The sequence below is a fragment of the Lactuca virosa genome, chromosome 9 (assembly GCF_052849685.1).
Source record: "Lactuca virosa cultivar CGN04683 chromosome 9, Lactuca_virosa_CGN04683_v6, whole genome shotgun sequence".
In the NCBI taxonomy this organism is placed as follows: domain Eukaryota; kingdom Viridiplantae; phylum Streptophyta; class Magnoliopsida; order Asterales; family Asteraceae; genus Lactuca; species Lactuca virosa.
The window spans coordinates 10478337-10496469 of record NC_136434.1 but is presented as its reverse complement, the minus strand read 5'-3'; the positions used below and the strand labels follow the sequence as shown (position 1 = coordinate 10496469).

The 18133-nt window shown below is 37.2% G+C and overlaps 1 protein-coding gene across 1 annotated transcript; it reads left to right on the top strand.

Moving 5' to 3' along the window:
- Positions 1-14679: 14679 nt before the first annotated feature.
- On the top strand, positions 14680-16298 carry PLP9 (PATATIN-like protein 9). Its single transcript, XM_079069991.1, has 2 exons — positions 14680-15822; positions 15899-16298. The coding sequence occupies exons 1-2, from the start codon at positions 14890-14892 to the stop codon at positions 16124-16126; spliced, it is 1161 nt and encodes a 386-aa protein (XP_078926117.1). The 5' UTR covers positions 14680-14889; the 3' UTR covers positions 16127-16298.
- Positions 16299-18133: the final 1835 nt, after the last annotated feature.

Genomic DNA, 18133 nt, shown 5'->3' with positions numbered 1-18133 from the left:
CAAGGGAGGAGGCTAGGGTTTTCAAAACCCTAACCCTAATTTCGATTAGGGTTCTTTGGAGGCTAGGGTTTTCGAAAAAACCCTTTGATCCAAAACCCTAGAAATCGAAAATTTGGCCTTTAGGGTTTAATAGCTATAAACCCTAATTTGCAATTCAACAATTGTAGCAATTCAATTTAAAACAATAATGGCTCTGATACCACTGATGGGTTTTAGGTACAACAAATAAACTAGAAACAATTCCTAAGTTCACATGCAACCTACTTTGGATCTATGTTTTAACTATTGAACATACAACTTTGAATTGCAAAACAAGAACCCTAGAGGAGAGAGGCTAATTTCGAAATTAACAAACTAGGGTTTAGGGTTTACATACCTTTCAATTGTTATAGCAAACAATTGATAATCCCTTGATCTTGATCTTGATCTTCTTGGAAGCTTTAGCACCACAAGTGTAATGCCTCTAATGGAATCACACCCAAACTAGCAAGAAGGAAAGTAGAAGAAGAGAGAGGAGAGGGAGTATGCAAAATCTCGGCCTTAGGGTTTCTTCAAAAGAAAGAGTGTCCAAAAACATGAACCAGGAGGCTCCTTATATAGCTGAGGGATCTAGGGTTTAAGGGAAACCCTAGTTATCCTTTGCTTAGGGCCTAAGCAAACCCAAGGGCCTTATCCATGCCCCTATGGACGAAATTATTAGGGTTTCCCCTAAAGATTTCGTCCACCCTCTTCCAAGGGGGTTCTAGAGCCTTCCACTCAACTATTAGATAATTGCAAACTAATCCCTGCACCTTATAATTAATTCTTTTAACCCCAAAATCAATTCTGATTAATTTCTGGCTAACAATTAATTAAACATAATGATTTCTAATTAATATGTTAATCCATTAACATATTAATAAATCATTTATATTAATTTATTACTCTTATAAATTAATATCTCTCCTTTCATAATTTCCTTGTCCAGTTGCTAGGTTGAGGGCAACCCAAAAGGACTGTGCTGCTATCAATTCAAGTACATACCAATTATAGTTATGGGCTTAGACACCTAATCCAACAAGTACAAGCCTCTGTGGAATCATTTTCTAAGTCCCTTCAGGAAGAAAGCACCAAGTTTGAAGTTGTGCGTTCATCTATCCAAACCGAGAACACTTCCTTTTTAAGTTCAGTGAATTCTCGTTTTGCCTCTCTTCACGCTGACCTGGCAACCGAAAGTGCTCTGAAGGCAGATCTTGCCAAACAAGCATCTACTATTGAAGTCCAGAAGGTGCAGCTAGCCCAAGCTGAAAAAGAAAATTCTTTATTAAAGACAGAACGGGCTGTATTTCAAAGTTGTGCAGGAGATGTAAAGGACATGTTGACCAATCTCCTTGGTGCTCATGATCCCATCCTAACTCTCACCATCAGAAATCATCTCACAACTAAACTGCTTCCTGCCCTTGCAATGCTTCATGAAATGAAGGGTGTTTCTGAGCGGTTCATACCTCCGAAACAAGGGGGAGAAGGTGCTCGTGTTGTTCAACCGAAAGTGATTGTAAAGACAGAAGGTGCTCAACCGAAAGTCTCAATCGAACTGAAGGATAATGTAGCTTCAGGTTCTGGTTCACAAACTAAGCGAAAGGAGATCAATGATGACAGTGAAAGTGATGTGGAAGAAACAATTGCTGAAGCTCTCCAAAGAAAGAAGAGAGACCGAGAGCTGGATGAAAATTTGAAAATTGCGAAGGAAGCAGAGGAGAGGGAAAGGAGAAACAAGGAAGTAGAAGAAGCCTTGAATTGTAAAAAGGCCTTGTTTCCCTTGTGGACGAAAGAGACACTTATCAATCAGGCGATAGAATTTCCAAGTATTTATTGGTTGGAACCTGTTGCTTCATTTGACTGTGATAACTCTAAGGACTCGCCGTTCGACATGCCAATTACAAGAAAAGCATTCACGTTCCATTGCTTTGATTCGACTGCTGAGGTTCCTTTTCCTCATCCGAAGGTTGACCGAGAGCTGATTGAATTCTATTTGAAGTATGGGCAACCGCAGTACTTGACTTGGAGTGCACAGAAGATCATTACAGTCAAGGTACTCAAACCTTCACCTGCTGGGAGATTTATCAATGTCAATTTCAAGATCACTCGTGGTACAGCAAACACGGTGTCGACTATCTCTCTAGCAGACCTTCCTAATCTCAATCCCCATGATTGGATTTTGCTATATAACATTCTGCTCACTAATCCGAAGGAATATGAGCCCATTCTAGAACATTTGAAGAGAATGTTAGCCTCCTACATCCATGAAGTTGCTGCTATGGATCAGGAGATAGCAAAGGTTATGAACAAGAAGCCAACAGTCATGCCTACACCAAAGCCAGGGGATGTGAACAAGATGAAGATGGGCCAAATAGATTCAACACATCTCACTGTGATGTTTACCAAAGGCGAAGCTCACAGATTTTTGTTTGCTCTGGTTGATAAGCATTTATTTTCCACAGACTGCTTGGAGCACATCATCAACATAATACATCGGTGCAAGCAGAATTCAGAGGCTGACAAGAAGAATTTTACATACATGCTTCGGTGGTACATTACATTTCGCTATCATCTTTTGGCAATCATACCGAAGGTGTTTAAGACTGTGAAGAAGACTTCTGTTGTTCAACAGAATTGAGGTTTCGGCACCAAAGACGCAAAGGGGGAGATTGTTGAGTCCATTTGTGTTGCGTCATGGGCCTTATGTTTTGCATCCGGATTGGGCCTGTCCATCCGTGATTATCTAGATTAGCTAGTAGGGTTATACTATATATATGCATGCATGTATGCATTATACGATATTGATTATCACGTTCATAACTTCTGTAACCCTAAACACCTCTACAGTAGCAGTTCTTAATCGAGCTCTTCTGAGGTGTTAAAGTTTTAATCATTCGACACATTCAAAGTCATTCTTGTATTCGTTTTTAAATTCTTGATTGTTTGCTTGCTCAGAATCTAACGATCCTAATAGAACTTTGTTCTAACACATAACATACAAGATACTCTATCACATAGCTCTATTACCACTCAAGGTAAAGTATAGTGAGAAGACTCACCTCGGGTATCTCGGATGATCTCGCACACGAATCTACTGATCTAGCCCCCGCCTAATCACATACACAATATCCTCAAATAAGTAATGGCTCTCAAAGGCTAGATTAAACCCCCTTCTAAGATCCCTCAGAAGGGTAAAAGACCATTTTACCCCTCCTTGACTCAAAAGTCCAACTGTTGACCGAAACCCTAAAAGTCAACGAAAGTCAACGGCCATACTTTGACCCGACTCGCCGAGTGCACTAGGGTGACTCGGCGAGTACACGCCTGCCCTCTTCGCCCCTGATCCTCTCTTGACTCGCTGAGTCAACCCTATACTACATGGGTCGTCACAGGTCGCGAGTCACGGGGCAACCCGACTCGACTCGTCGAGTCTCTTATGGACTCGACGAGTTCCTCCCATGAAAACTCTCAAAAGATCTCTTGAGGTCAGATCTGCTTCACCAAACAGTAGATCCATCCTTCTAACATTCAAAAGTCACGTAAAGGTTCAACCTTTACGTGCATGCAACCCATATCAAGCCTCAGATGGAGAAATATCACTAGAAATTGCAACCTAGTCTCTAATTGCTTATTTGCTTGCAAAAAGCTAGAAGGTAGTGACTCAATGGACCTCTCAAGGTCCAGATCTGATATTATCAACACAAAGGGGACCTCATACTCACTAGATCTTATATAAAAAGGGAGGTAAAAACCCTAAAATCATGAAATCTATCATATCAACACGAAATAGAAGGAATTATACCTCCAGAGACAATATCTCAAGATGATTAGCTCCAATCCAAGCTCCCTTCACGTTCTAGATGGATCCTCTCTTCTTTTTCTAGCAAAAACCACCCCAAAATGAAGATTATAAGCCGTTTCTTGCACTCAAGCCTTCCTTTCTCTCTCTAGGGTTTCTCTGGAACAAGGTGGCCTCAAATGACGGCCATAAGAGCCTTTAAATAGGGCACAAGCCCCGAAAATTAGGGCTTCATTTAACAGCGCGGACTCGCCGAGTCCACGCATGGACTCGCCGAGTCCATTCATTAAATCCAGGCTGTCAATGCGCGATTCTACTCGGCGAGTCTGAGCGCCTACTCACCGAGTCCCTCTCTAAAATTCACTAAAAACACTTAAAATAAGATATCTGGGTATCCGGATGTTACAATTCTCCCCCACTAGAATCAGACTTCGCCCTCGAAGTCCTGCTCGGCAAACAACTCTGGATGCTGCTCCTGCATCTCCGACTCCAGCTCCCAGGTCAGCTCGGACCCCTTTCGATGTTGCCACTGGACCTACACCAGTGACACCTCCTTGTTCCTCAGAACCTTGATCTTCCGATCCCGAATCGCGATTGGCCTCTCCACATAATTCAGGCTCGCATCCACCTGAATATCCTCCAGTGGCACCACTGCCGACTCATCGGCTATACACTTCCTCAACTGAGACACGTGGAAGGTATCATGAATCTGGCTCAACTCCGCAGGTAGCTCCAACCGATATGCTACCCTGCCCACCCTCGCGGTCACCCTGAACGGACCGATATACCGGGGCCCCAACTTGCCCCTCTTCCTGAATCGGATTACTCCTTTCTAAGGAGATACCTTCAGGAGTACGAAGTCTCCCACATGGAACTCAAGATCGGATCATCGCCTATCCGCGTAACTCTTCTGACGACTCTGGCCGTCAATAACCTCTGTCTAACCTGTTGTATCTGCTCTGTCGTCCGAAGCACTATCTCAGTGCTACCCATCACACGCTGCCCTACCTCTCCCCAACAAATGGGAGTCCGACACCTCCTCCCATACAACAACTCGAATAGTGGTTGTTGTTGTAGGAAAACTCAGCCAACGGCAGATACGTGTCCCAACTTCCTCCGAAGTCTAACACACATGCTCGGAGCATGTCCTCGAGCGTCTGAAAAGGTCAAACCACTATTTTTAAACCAATTATTTTATTTATAGAACATTGAGTCAAAAATACTAATCTATGGCATACAAAAATCAAAAGACAAATACACGTATAACTCCAAATATCGTTATAAACAAATCGCTCGGTCTCGAGTCGATACCAAAAACAACAATCGTTCAATCGAACCCTCCAGTAGTTATGCGATACCTAAGACAAGTAAACATTCGACACTTGGGCTTGAAAGTTTCAAATCATGCTTGTTGGACCTTGCAAATCCATTAACATGATCTTTGGGGCCCAAGGGATAACGATTATATGTTATTGGGCCTTCTATGACCCGGTACCATATAAAGGGACCTTCAATGGCATTTATGTGCTATTGGGCCCTAGTGGTCCATTAGTATTGCTAGTAAGGTCAAAGTAATCAAATGCGAGATGGGTCAACGTGTCCTTCGCATCCCCGACAGCCTAAGGTAACACTCGATAGTAGCAGGACTTCGTACTCCTCTTCTTTTCGTTGGCTAAGGCTTATGAGTAATCAAAGTAAACAGACTCAGGTCGTGAGTCAATAGTAATCAAGTGGTTTGGATTAAGTGAGTAACAACGGACGGCACCTCTATGGACCATTCGTAGTTGGTAGTTATAACCAGTCTTTACCGGACATTGTTATAACGACTCACTAGTATTGTTAATATCCGACACCACCCGAGTAATCAAGGAAGAGTAATCAAAAGTCATTCATTTTTGGCGGTATAACAATTAGTAAACAAGTATATCTTTCATCATCGGAAAACATCGGGTTTTCCGGGGAAATCAACACCACTCTCTCGTAATTTCTATAACTATAATACAAAACTCCCTTATATATATATATATATATATATATATATATATATATATATATGTGTGTGTGTGTGTGTGTGTGTGTTTTGAAATCATTCATGCATCAACCTATGGATCTTCACACTTTGATAAACTATTATCTTTTCAGAAAATATCGGATTTTCTGGGTTTTACAACTTACACAAATCATTTTCATCACAATATTGCTTATGAACTCACCAACATTTCATATGTTGACGTTTTCCAAAATAACTTGTATTCTCAGGTAACAGGTAAGCGAAAGGGTAATGCTAAATATATTAGGATGTTATGTTTTGAAAACTCTGAAACAGTTTATGTTATGAATGTGTAATATTTAAAACAATGTACTGGATGTAAACAATATCAGTTGTAATGTATTGATGCATGTTGATGTTTATGTTATGTTTCATGTATATTCATTGTGATGGTATTCAATTTAAGTCACACGAGCCCCCGGACGTTTCCGCCGTCTGGTTTCGGGGGTGTGACACTCTGGATCATACAAGATCCAGATCTATGGCACACTCAAAAGAGGGGGGTTTGATGCACCCAAAACCCCACCAAAAGTGATATGAGCCCTAATATATCATACTCAAAGGATCTATTCAATAAAACAGGAAAGTTAAGGGCTTAATACCTTGATCTGAAGCTGATGATGGGGATGAAATAGATCCACAAGCTCTCTTATTGATCCTTGCAACACCCTTGATCTTCTCCCCAAGGAATGACCTCCAATGAGTCCCGTTCCCTCTCTTGCTCACCAATGACTCTAGGGTTTCTCTCAAGTGACGAATGATACTGATGGGGGTGCCAAGGAGGCTATAAGTGCCTTTAAGTAGGCCCAGGACTGAGAGAATTAGGGTTTCTGCCAACAGCGCTGACTCGACGAGTCATCTCTCCGACTCATTGAGTCCATTCATTAACCACGCCACCAAGTCGCGACCCTACTCGACGAGTTGGGGCACCAACTCGTCGATTCCCTCCAAAATCCTTGAATTAAATACTCAAAACAATATACCTGGTAAACCGGATGTTACACTATTCTTCGGATGCAATCAGTTTGGGCACATCAAGTTAGAGTGTCTGAATAGGACCTGTCAGCAGGTCATGGCTCCTGCTCCTACCACATTGAGGATAGTTGGGGATTATTAACATCAAGTACAATATCATAAGGTAATAGAACAATCAAAAGATTTACCCAAGTGCATATGAATTCTAGAATCTATGTTTTACTGGTTGTAACAACATACTTCGAATATCAACAAAAGAAAGAATTAATAACCTCATGATTTCTTATTTGTGATCTTGTGTGTGCCAGCTTGTTGCAAGGATAAAAGATCCAACGTAGCACCTCTCTAAGACTCTAATGGAATCAGACCTACAACACCATAAGTAAAAGGAAGAAACCTAAAGACTAGGGTTTATTAGAAAATCACTAACCCAATGAGAGAGGTTGTGATTTTTGTCCAAGGAGAGAGATAGACATAGAGAGAGAGCGAGAGAGAAAGAGAGAAAGAGAGAATGATTGGACAAATTTATGAAGGGAATAAGAAGCTCTAGGGTTTACCCTAAGAAGTTAATTTATAGGTTGCAAATAGAATCCTAAAAGGAATCGACTCTAGTATTGATACTTATCTGATTGAAATCAGCCTTATCCCTATCATAATGACAATCGAAATCGTCCATATAAAGCTCTCCAGAGGCTTTTGGAATATTCCAATTAATTCCTTTGATTAATTAATAGTCAAGCCTTTTTATTAATTACCAAAATAATTTCTAATTAATTTATTAATTCTTTAATACATTAAAAACTTATTTCTCTCAATTTCCTTATGTTATTTAGGTCATGAGGCCAACCCAAAAGGACCCTTATACTATTAGAAATACTATTAAAACAATTAATGACCTTGGACACTATTTCCAATAAGGATCACTGACGTCGGGCTTAAAACGTCTGAAGACTCGAGGGCATGTGGGATGGTATTTCCGCTTATGGCAACTGAGGCTATTGCACCTCTAAATGTTATGACAAGTACTCTTCTTATTCCACTCCTCATTATCAGTGGTTGTTAATTGTGGCTATACTTATATGTGAAATTAGGTTTTTTTTTTTTGTAAATTATGTACCTGCTCTTATAATTTTTGACTCGGGAGCAAGCCGATCTTTTGTGTATCTTGAATTTAGCAAGAATTTTAGCATTTCTTATTGAATGCTCAATTTACTGATGTTAGTAGATATTGTTGATGATAGGTTGTTTAGTATGGATAAGGTTTTTTGGAGTTGCATCACCGATATTCGTGACGAGGAATTCCAAGTTGACCTCATTCCAATTCCTATGGGTGAGATCAATGCCATTGTGTGAATGGATTCGTTGGATCGACATTATGCCTTGATTGAATGCAAAAGGAAGTTTTATCGAGTTCAAAACCTAAGTGGGGGAGAACTGTTCACTCATAGCAAAAGAAGGAAAGATAAGTCAGTTATTTGTTTTGCAGCTAAAGCTTGGATTATTTAAAGCATGGATGTGACATATACTTGTCTTCTTTTATGGATAGCAAAGCAAACTAGAGGCAATTAGCTATTGGCGAGGTTCCCGTAGTCAGAGAGTTTCCGGATGTATTCATTAATGACTTGTTTGGTGTCCCTCCCGAGCGGCAAGTTAAGTTTCAAATCGACATTATTCTAGCGCACCACTCATAGCTTGAGCACCTTACTGACTTTTGTTGGATTAGGTGTCTAAATTTATAACTATTCCTGGAATGTACTTGACCCGGTTAGCATGGTCCATTTGGGTTGCATGGCATTGCAATACTTGGATAGACCAAAATGAAAGAAAGGACACTTAAGGTTTATTAATATTTTATAAGTTCTAATATATTAATAATATTATTTAATTAGTATTGATCAAAGAATTAATTTTGAATTAATTAAGTTATCAAAAGGAGACTAATTAAATATATGGGGTTGATTGTGTAAATAATCTATTCTTGTATAGTAGGCTAATGATCCATGGTTTGTGTGGATTGGGCTAAAACCCATAAGGTGCTCCATGGATAGTCCATGGAGGTTACAAACCTATGGATCATGGAATATGGAAAGCCATGACAATTAGGGTTTACATGGTGTAACCCTACTTGTGTCACAACTATATAAAGACCCCAAGTCTAGCAAAATCGGCCACTACAAGCAAGTGAAAGAGGGCTAGCCGATTTTGAGGTGTTAGTGAACTTCTCTCAAGGTTAGTCTAAGTGTTGTGGTGTTGTGGGAGACATTTGAGTCATCACACTTGAGGTGCTAGGCTCACAAGGTTCTCAAGGAATCCAAACAACAAAAGGTATGTTCTTCTTCTAGCATTTATGTTTAAAAGTTCCCCATGCTATGCTAGATAAGTTAAGAACCTTGGAAATCAAATTTGCATGTATCTTAGTAAAACATAGATCCAAGGTCTCTAGGGTTGCATGTACACCTTAGGAGTGTTAGAATGCTCAAAACCCTTCAACTTTCACATCCTTAGATGCAAGATTTATCCACTCAGTTACAGGAACTACTGGATTTGGGTTTCATTCGACCCAATAGCTCTCATTGGGGAGCACCAATTTTATTCCTTCGAAAGAAGGAAGGATTCCTTCGCACATGCATTGATTATCGTGAACTTAAAATGGTTACCACCAAGAACAAGTATCAATTACCAAGAATCAACAATCTCTTCATCCTACTACATGGAGCATCATGGTTTTCAAAAATTGATCTTCGCTCTGGGTATCATTAGTTGCGCGTTAAAGAGGATGATATTTCCGAGACCACTTTTTGGACTCGTTATGGGCATTACGAGTTCTTGGTGATGCCTTTCGACATGACGAATGCACCATATGCATTCATGGATTTGATGAATAAATTATGCAGGCCTATGTTGGAAAGATGTGTGGTCATATTTATTGCTGACATCTTGGTATATTCGAAGACCTGGGAAGATCATGAGAAACATTTGAAGGAAGTAATTGAGGCTCCGAGACATGAAAAGTTGTATGCCAAATTAAAGAAGTGTGAATTTTTACTACAAGAAGTTAAGTTCCTTGGTCATCTTATCAACCCGTAGGGGATTCTGGTTGATCCAGCCAAAGTAGAGGTCGTTTTGAGTTGGGAGGTTCCGAAATCTCCAGCGAAAAATCCCTGTAACAGTATTGTCAGCAACGATGATTGAGATGACCCTTAGGATAAATCCTTAGGGAATAATAAATAGTAAAACGAGGATGAGTAATTGGGTTAATTGTGTGATAATTAAACACATTAATTATTGTGGGTTGAAAACCCTATGTATTCGTCAGATTTCTCAACCTGACCCACTCAGTTTATTTGTATCACGAGTATCGATGCAGAGATATATTACACTGAGATATTAAAGGAGATGTATATCATTAGTGTAAACTAATGTAATGTCTGTTTATGTTTATGTTTTGCATCAGTTATGACATCCCAATATTTGAAAAGATATCAATATCGAACGTTTCTTCGGAAATGTTAAATGTTAATATTATCTCACATTGAAATAATATTTTTGAGACTATTTCCGTAATAAAAGAAATACTCTGTTTTAAAATAAGCATAATAGAAATTTTTAAAATGACCATAAATTTGGGGACGTCACAATAATAAATGTCACACCATGGTGACAAGGCATTACCACTCTATGGTAAGCCATTCACCAGGTTGTAGACTAGTCTAAAAAACCACAACCCAACTCTTATAACTTAACATACAAAACATAAATTCATACCTAAATTGGTTGTTACAAATATCTAAATTGATTCATAAATTTCTTCGATCAATGATGGTGAAAGACCGAATACGATGAATATTCCAGAAGTATCGCACGGACCTTAGTCTTCTCCGCTTATTTTGTGTTGACTTTATTTTCTTTCAGTTTTCACCTCAACCACTATACATGATATATCATGTTTTTTTCTATACTAACATAACATGTATATAAACAATAGGGCCTTAAAACTTTAGAGACCTCGAGTCGTCGTCCAAGTTGTCCTGTTATTGACATGACCCTGCTTATAACTGAGAATCAACTAGAGAAATGTTTCTTAGAATCATTTCTCTTATTTGGTTGTATTAAGTGGTGAAATGGAAATGGGTTTTTTCTTTATATTAATTTTCATATAACATATTTTTATAAAAATGCATTAAGATGTACATCTTAATTTGTCAAAATATGCATATTTTATGTTTATAATTTTTCATTTTCACATTACTTGTTGCTAAATAATTTATTTCCTTCTCAATTAGTATTATTTTATATACATCTTGTATTGAAAAACATATTTCTAATATAAATGAATAAGTTACAAATAGATCCAAACTTTAAAAAAAATGAAAATCATATTATTTAAAAACTATGTCCAATATAGGATGTGCAAAAAGTTAAATTCAATATCCTTAAAAACTAAAAAACATAACTATGTCTAATATAGGATGTGCAAATAGTCAACTTTAATATCCGTAAAAACTTAATAAACATAATTTAAAATATCCAAGAAATGTTGAAGTATTATACAACAATCCTAACAACCCCTGTTTAGAGTTGCATGACTCAGCCAAAACTAAACCAAATAAGCTATTTTTTAGCCTAAAACATAGACAAGATAGAGGACTACAATCTGGAAAAAAACATCACCTCATTCCGAGCTCATATGAAGATTTTATGATGGTTCCAATTTAGACAAAAAATATCTAAAAAAAATGCTGAAATAGTTTACAACAATCCTAACAACCCACGTTTAGAGCTGTATAACTCATCAAAATCTTGATCAATAAACCTGTTTTTTGATCCTACAATGTAGCCAAGATAGAGGAGTATAATAGAAAAAATCAACTAATACCGATCTCGTATGAAGATTTTATGGTGATACAAAGTTGGACTAAAAGTTTACAAAATGTTTAAATATTTTACAACAATACTAACATCCCGTGTTTAGGGCTATATAACTCAATCATATATTAATCAATTAAGCTGTTGTTTTAGCCCAAAACATAGCCAAGACAGAGGACTACAATCTAGGAAAACAATATACTCGTTCTGAGATCATATGAAGATTTAATGGTTGTTCAAATTAAGGAAAAAATCTTAAAAAAAACTGAAATTGTAATTTTATTTTTATTTTTTTACAAACAACTCAAGCACAAACAAATAACAAATGGCAATAAATCATCATTCAACACTATCTACAATTATGGTGACAACTAGAACTTAAAAGTATCTATAATCGCATATAGTACAGTCACAATTGACCTTCAAACAACACAAAAACATAACTCAAACATCAAGAATCGAGTTTAAACATTGCAAGATTAATAGACAGGGTCGGCCCATATGGTTGGGCATGTTGGGCAACCGCCGCAGGCCCCCAAATGCCAAAGGGCCCATTTTATACTTGTTATTAGGTTATATTACTGACAACTTATTAAACTTAAGTCTTATGGACTAGTTTTGGCCTAATATTCTCATGAGTATGGGCGTCAATCCAAAATCAAGATGCATGATTTTATGGTGATTGACCTATCTATTTCCGACTTCCAAGGCGCATAAGCAGATAACCTATTCAATTTTCGATTCATGGAAAATCCAAATGAAACCATCTCTAATCTATCCCTAAGCATGCCAACGCCCTAACTGTTAGTTCTCATTATTCTATTTCTAGTTCAAGTTAATTGAATCATTTCTGATTTTCTGATTTTTTGATTTTCGGATTTTCCGAATTCGCTCAACACAAATACACAACAATCGATTCTTTCTCTTCTTATTTCTGATTTCATTTTTCTGAAATAGTAGCAATCGGAAGTTACTTGGTTCAGTTTTATTTCTAAATCATATTTTTGTTCGTTGAGACTCGAGATTATCATATTAACTGCACCAATTGGATTTCTTTCTGAAATCCAAAGTTTTAAGTAGAGTACCTTTTCATATGTGAACTTGTTTTGTTAAGAATCTACAAAATCAATCTCTGATTTTGCTTCAATTAATTTCTCTAATTTGATTTTGTATTAATCATCATCCATTGAAATATAATTTTTCTGATTTCGATTTTGTATGAATCATTGCTTAATTCAAATTTTCTGAATTTTAAAGATGATTTTGTTTAATTCGATTTCTCTATTTTCTAAACTTTAGATTTCTCATTTTTTTGGGCTCAAAAGATATAAATAGCCAAGTGAGAAGCTGATTGCTAAGCAGACAATCTCTTTTCACGATTTTTGTGAATTTGTGTGATTATTGATCTTTTATCTTAATTGTTATCAGGTAAAAATGTCTCCTAGAAAATATATGTCTGGAAGTGGAAGAAAAAAACACTAAACAATTTAATGAATCTCAAAAAGGATCTATGAATAAGTTTGTAAAAAAAATTAAATTCTTCTAATGTACAAGATAATGTCACACATGAAAATGTTTTAAATTACGAAGATAATATCATATATGAACATGGTTTGGCTATGTTATGCATTGAAAAAGATTTGTTGGATGACATTGAACTTGATTCTTTAATTGATGACTATGAATCTAAAAAAACTCGTAATGTAAATTTATTTAATTTTTCATTGTCATGTTTATGTATCAGGGTTCAGAGCATGTTCTGGCATTTATATTTTATTGTTTTGTATTAATAATTGTTAGGTTGTTTGGCTTTTGAGGCCTGTCCGAAGCATTTTTCCACAAGTGGGTAGTCTTCGGCCTTCAATTGTGTTTTTTTTTATCTAATAAAATTTTCTGAAGGTTCGCCCTACTTTACAAAAAAGAAAAGTATAAGGGACCCAATTTTTTATTTTGCTCCAGACCCCAAATTATCTTGGATTGTCATGTTAAGTGTTAATAGATATACATTGAATTGGAAGATTGTGGTGACAAAATTGACAAGAAGGAGGTGAGTATGTGATCGCAAGAAGAGTGAATCATGAGTATTTGATGTGTACAACAATAGGGCAAACAAAGAAGAAGTACATTTGTCGATTGCATGAACTCCAATACGCGGGTTAATAAAATCCTTCAAAAAATCCATTCGATTGTGAGCTTTGGGTTAATGTTGTACGTAAAGATGTTCGAACTACTTGAATTCTCTGGGTTTTTTTTATTATTCTATTCTCACTTTTCTCTATTTTTAATAGAGAATTGTTTTGATAGAAAAAGAATCAGTTTATTTTTCAAATTCTTATTCAAGAGAAAATGAATCAATTCATTTTCCCTAGTTTTATTTCCAAGTACCAAAGACCCCTTAAGTGTGTATAAATATGTGTTTGGTTGGTTGGGACTAGTAGCAATTGCCCCTCTAGAACCCTTGTATCCCCTTTGTCCGTGTCGTGTAAGTGTGTATAAATATGTGTTTGATGGATCTGTAAGAGATTGATGATATAATCAACACGGACTACTTATTTACTTTGTATTCTCCAACACGGACTACTTATAGATAGTAGAGAAGTTAATATGGACCTAGCAATATATGACTATATATTAGGCCCAAATAAAGACAGAGGGCTAAAGAAGGGACACAATATTAACAAAAATGTGATGGATTTATGTTTCGAATTCAAAACATATATTTGCGACAAACTGTTATAACTTGAAATTCATAACTACGTGGATAAATTGTTAAATTAATTACCAATGGGAATCCGAGAAATAAATTCGATTAAACATATGAAATTCCACGCAATTCTCACGTGCGAAGAGACAGTGATAGGATGTACTATTTGCATAGAAAAAGGTAAACAAAGTAAATACTGCCGAGAGTACACAATTATCACCTACACCACCAAACACAGTAACATTGTCACCCCTTATATAAATACAACGTCCCACCACCTTCGTTCCACTCTTTACCCATACACACACAAACTGTGACACTGTTTCGATCGACCTTACTCCATTAATGTATTGCAGAAAGAAAGCGTGAGTACCGCTTGCCTATATATTTTTAGGCTACGATTTGGCTCTGACTTTGAGGGGAGTTTTGTTTTGGGGTATAATTTCATAAGATCTCAATCTCCGAGCGAAAACGGCGATGGAGATCAGTAAAATTACATTGGAGATATTTTCGAAGCTTGAGAAGAAATGGCTGTCGCACTGTGAAGGCAGTAAGAAGACAAGAGTGCTCAGCATTGATGGCGGTGGAACCACTGGCATCGTCTCAGGAGCCTCGTTGATCCATCTCGAAGACCAGATCCAAGCAAAAACCGGTGATTCGAATGCTCGAATAGTCGATTTTTTCGACATTATCGCCGGAACCGGTATTGGTGCGCTTCTCGCTGTATTGGTTAATGCCGACGACGGTAACGGCCGCCCGCTGTTTACCGCCAGGGACGCGGTTAAGTTTGTGAACGATAGACGGACGGAACTGTTCAAAGTAAAAACAGTAGGCGTTTTTCGTAGGAGACTGATGTTTTCCAGTAAGAGCATGGATAGGATTTTGAAAGAGGTGTTAACCAGAGACGATGGTAAGGTGTTGACGCTGAAGGATACATGTAAGCCTCTCCTTGTTCCCTGCTATGATCTCAATAGTTCTGCGCCATTTGTTTTCTCTCGAGCCGACGCTTCTGAATCGGCTAGCTACGACTTTGAGCTCTGGAAAGTTATCCATGCCACCTCCGCTGATCCGTCCATGTTCAAACCGTTTCCGCTTACCTCACTCGATGGAAAAACCTCGTGCTTAGCAATCGACGGCGGTTTAGTGATGAACAATCCTACCGCCATCGCTGTCACTCACGCATTGCACAACAAACGCCATTTTCCTTCGCTCACCGGTGTTGAAAACCTCGTGGTTATTTCCATAGGGAACGGTCTATTGAGCATATCACCGAAACGGAAACTCGATCGTCACGGCCGATGCCTTAATTCATCCGTCGTAGACATTGCTCTCGACGGTGTATCGGAGACCGTTGACCAAATGTTAGGCAACGCATTCTGCTGGAACGACAGTGATTACGTCAGAATTCAGGTAACTTTTCTGTGAATAGAAGAATCATATTGAGTTTTTTGGTTATGGGTAACTGACGCCGTTGAAGTTTTTGCAGTCGAACTGCTACACGAAGGGAAGCGTGGGACCGACATTGGAGGAGGTGTTGATGGAGAGAGGAGTCGAATCATTGCCGTTTGGCGCTAAACGGTTACTGACAGAGACTAACGGAGAAAGAATCGAAAGTTTTGTTCAGCGACTCGTGTCTTCTCGAAGGAGTAGCTTGCCGCCTAGTCCTTGTAAGGATGCCGCCGTTAGTGTTACTCCACTCGTTCACGGCCGGTAGGTGTTCCGTTTGTTAGTTTTAAGGTTTAAGTTTTAACCCATCTCGGGTTAAATTTTACCATGGTCAATAAAGTAACCAGTCTGTCGCTATGTGTAATGTCGAAATTTTTGAAACTTTTTGGTCTGTATTTATTTTATTATTCATGATGCTAAGCAACATTTTTAATTATAAATTCTTCTTGTTTTCCGAACAAAATAAGTAAATAAATAATTAAGTAGCTTCTTGGCTAATAAATGGCATTAAAAGCCTAGCAGATGCCTTGTAAAAGTAAGATTCCAATATCTAATAATACTTAATTATGTTAATGGTCCTCTTTTATTAAAGAATCAGATCTCGATGTATTTGTATTTTATCGATCCCCCTCATCTCAATTTACCAATTAAATATTGTTTTTTGATAACGACAAACTAACATGTAAAGGCGAAGTTTGCTATGTACTCATGAGGTAAATAATCAACACTAATGAAGAAGATTAGTAAAAGTGTGCGACATTTTATTAAGGAAAACATAGTAGAAACACCTTGTAACGATCACAATTGGCGGAAACAATGATTTTCAAGATTAATACCCTCTGTAATTATCGCACCAGTCTTACAATACGTAACAAATAAATTTTGTTCTCGATAATAATCAATTACATTATGCTTTTCCAAATAAATAAACCTGATTATATACATTTACCACTTTGAATGATTGTCTGTGGATAATATTTTTTACATAAATATTTAAAAAAATCCATAAAATGTTGTCAATTGTCTTGATATATTATTCCGTGTTTACCAATATTTTTATGTGTTTTACGTATCTACCAATATTTTGTGATGATATATTATTATGCTATATCACACCCTATTTAACTATTATTAGTTGAGGCAAGCTCATAAGATGTTAGATTATTTAATGGCAATGTCATGTTTACGACCGCTACATGCATGGTCATCTGGATTTTGGATAAGACATGTATTTGCATTATACGTGTCATGAGCATTATATCTAATCCATGTCATTATATATTTATTTGATGATGTTATTTTATCAATGGTCATTGTATTACACAAGTTAAATGCAAAAGTTGTGAAAGGAAAATGAGCAAGGATAATGGTATAATTTGCCCACAAGGATTTTATGGGAGTTTGGGATGGGTATGCCAATGGTAATCCATGTTGTCCTTCAAAAAAATTTGCTCAATCAAATTTTTTTTGAAATTTTATATTTTTATACGATATAGTGTAATTTTTCCGACATGCTACCTCTAAAATCCTGTGTTGCTCCTGCGTATTGTTCTGGATCCGTCACTGCCATCCACCCCACTCCATGCAGCATGATCTATTGTTTTTACCCCACCTGCATATCAATGAGATGTCAGAGTTCGGTGTCTTTTTTTTTTTTGGTGTTTTGTTTTTCCCTTAGGTTTTGTAGTTTGGCACTTGTTTTCAAATGGACATGTATTTCAGATTACATGTTCTCGAATTAGGATCAGATAAGTTACATTAGATAATATTGAAGAGTTATAAGATCTTTTGGATCATAAGTATAACTCGACAGATAACAATGACCATAGAAGTTGGTATTGCACCAATTTTCATGTTATTATTTCTATCACAAACTGTATGCATCAAGGTAGTAACACAGTTATATGGGACCAAGTATGTTCTGATTAGGGCTGTAAACGAACTGAACGTTCAACGAACTGTTCGTGAACCGTTCGGCTGGAAGTTCGTTTATGTTCGTTTATTTAATAAATGAACGAACATGAACACAAATTCTCGTTCGTTTAGTTAAACGAACGAACATGAACAATGGTCTCGTTCGTTCAATTATGTTCGTGAACGTTCGTTTATGTTTTTTGTTTACGATTATTTATGTTCGTTCACCTAACTTCCTTTTATGTTCATATATGCTTAATTGTGTTTGATTGTATTAATATATCATATGTTCATATATGTTCAATCGTATTTTTTTATCTTTATTCTTTTATGTTCGTTCGTTTATGTTCGTTTAGCATGT

Coding starts and splice junctions, on each gene's coding strand:
- PLP9 (XM_079069991.1), top strand. CDS start 14,890: ATGGAGATCAGTAAAATTACATTGGAGATATTTTCGAAGCTTGAGAAG. Junction 15,823..15,898: donor GTGATTACGTCAGAATTCAG/GTAACTTTTCTG, acceptor AAGTTTTTGCAG/TCGAACTGCTACACGAAGGG.